Source organism: Delphinus delphis, chromosome 4 (assembly GCF_949987515.2).
Source record: "Delphinus delphis chromosome 4, mDelDel1.2, whole genome shotgun sequence".
NCBI lineage: Eukaryota > Metazoa > Chordata > Mammalia > Artiodactyla > Delphinidae > Delphinus > Delphinus delphis.
Genome location: NC_082686.1, coordinates 82,155,308 through 82,156,407, shown reverse-complemented (window position 1 = coordinate 82,156,407; position 1,100 = coordinate 82,155,308). Strand labels below are relative to the sequence as shown.

Genomic DNA, 1,100 nt, shown 5'->3' with positions numbered 1-1,100 from the left:
AAGTCAAGATACAAAAGAAAACCATTTATAAGAAAAAAATGTCTTAATTATAAGACTAATGTAAAAGTGAAGCTAAATCAGCAGACCACTGAACTGGTATGGTTGTTAGAGAGGGGTAGAAAACATCGACTGCATTGGAAAAAGGATCCATTAGACAAAAGTACAAAAGCTCAGCATGGATCAGAGGACGGGGCTTCCTGCCTGGACGCTCACACGGTGGTTTCTATTGTTTCGATCACTTCCAGATCAGACTGCGAAGGGGAGAGAAGGGTGCACTCGTCTGGTTCCCAGCTGCTCTCTGGACTGTAATCTTCCTCTGAACTCAGTTCTGCTCCTTCTTCTGTGTCCTCATCGCACGACTCCACATAGTGAGCCCCGACTGCATTGATCCCAGAGTCCTCAGAACTTGAGGGAGAAGAGCAGTGATCTATTTTTGGCGTATTGCTCTCTTTTGATATTAAGGCATCGTGTGCAGAGACCTCCTCGGGGCTAATTTTGTGGGAATGTGGCGCCGGCTGCTTCTGCACATAACACATCTTCCCATTAATACATTTAACCTGATAGTTGTCAATAAAGAGGTCTGAGATCATACAGTACCTTGGTGAATCAGGGGGGAGGGGAGGCTGGAAGACAGATGCGAATTTCAAAAAGTGTTCAGTGAGGGACACTGAGATCTGAATGGTGTTTGTGGGTTCCCAAGGCCTTGCGGGAATCTCAGTGCTTGGAAGCTGTTCCACAGGGGTCATCGGCTGATACACGTATTTGCCTGTGGGGAACACAAAAAGGCAGCTGAAATCTAAGAGTATTACACACACTACATTAAGGTAGCCATAATGGTTTCTCTCTGAGGACTCAGAATGTTTTTAAAAATATTTCAATAACATCTCAGAAGAAACTAATAATAGAATCGTTCAAAACTGTTATAATCAATTAAAAATACAACACAGTACCATAACATCATGGTGTTTTCATCTAAGAAACTCAACACACTTTACAAATCTTAATTTATATTTGAGTCTTTTTAATGCCTCTGGAATAGGTGGGTGGATACTATCATCCTTATTTTTCAGACAACTTGAAATGATTTACCCATCATACTA

At 41.8% G+C, this 1,100-nt stretch overlaps 1 protein-coding gene across 1 annotated transcript; it reads right to left on the bottom strand.

Annotated features, from left to right (window-relative positions):
- Positions 1–209: 209 nt before the first annotated feature.
- C4H3orf70 (chromosome 4 C3orf70 homolog) lies at positions 210–746 on the bottom strand. Its single transcript, XM_060010149.1, has one exon. The coding sequence runs from the start codon at positions 744–746 to the stop codon at positions 210–212; it is 537 nt and encodes a 178-aa protein (XP_059866132.1).
- Positions 747–1,100: the final 354 nt, after the last annotated feature.

What these genes read in the sequence shown, in the direction of transcription:
- C4H3orf70 (XM_060010149.1), bottom strand. Translation starts at nt 746, where the DNA reads ATGACCCCTGTGGAACAGCTTCCAAGCACTGAGATTCCCGCAAGGCCT.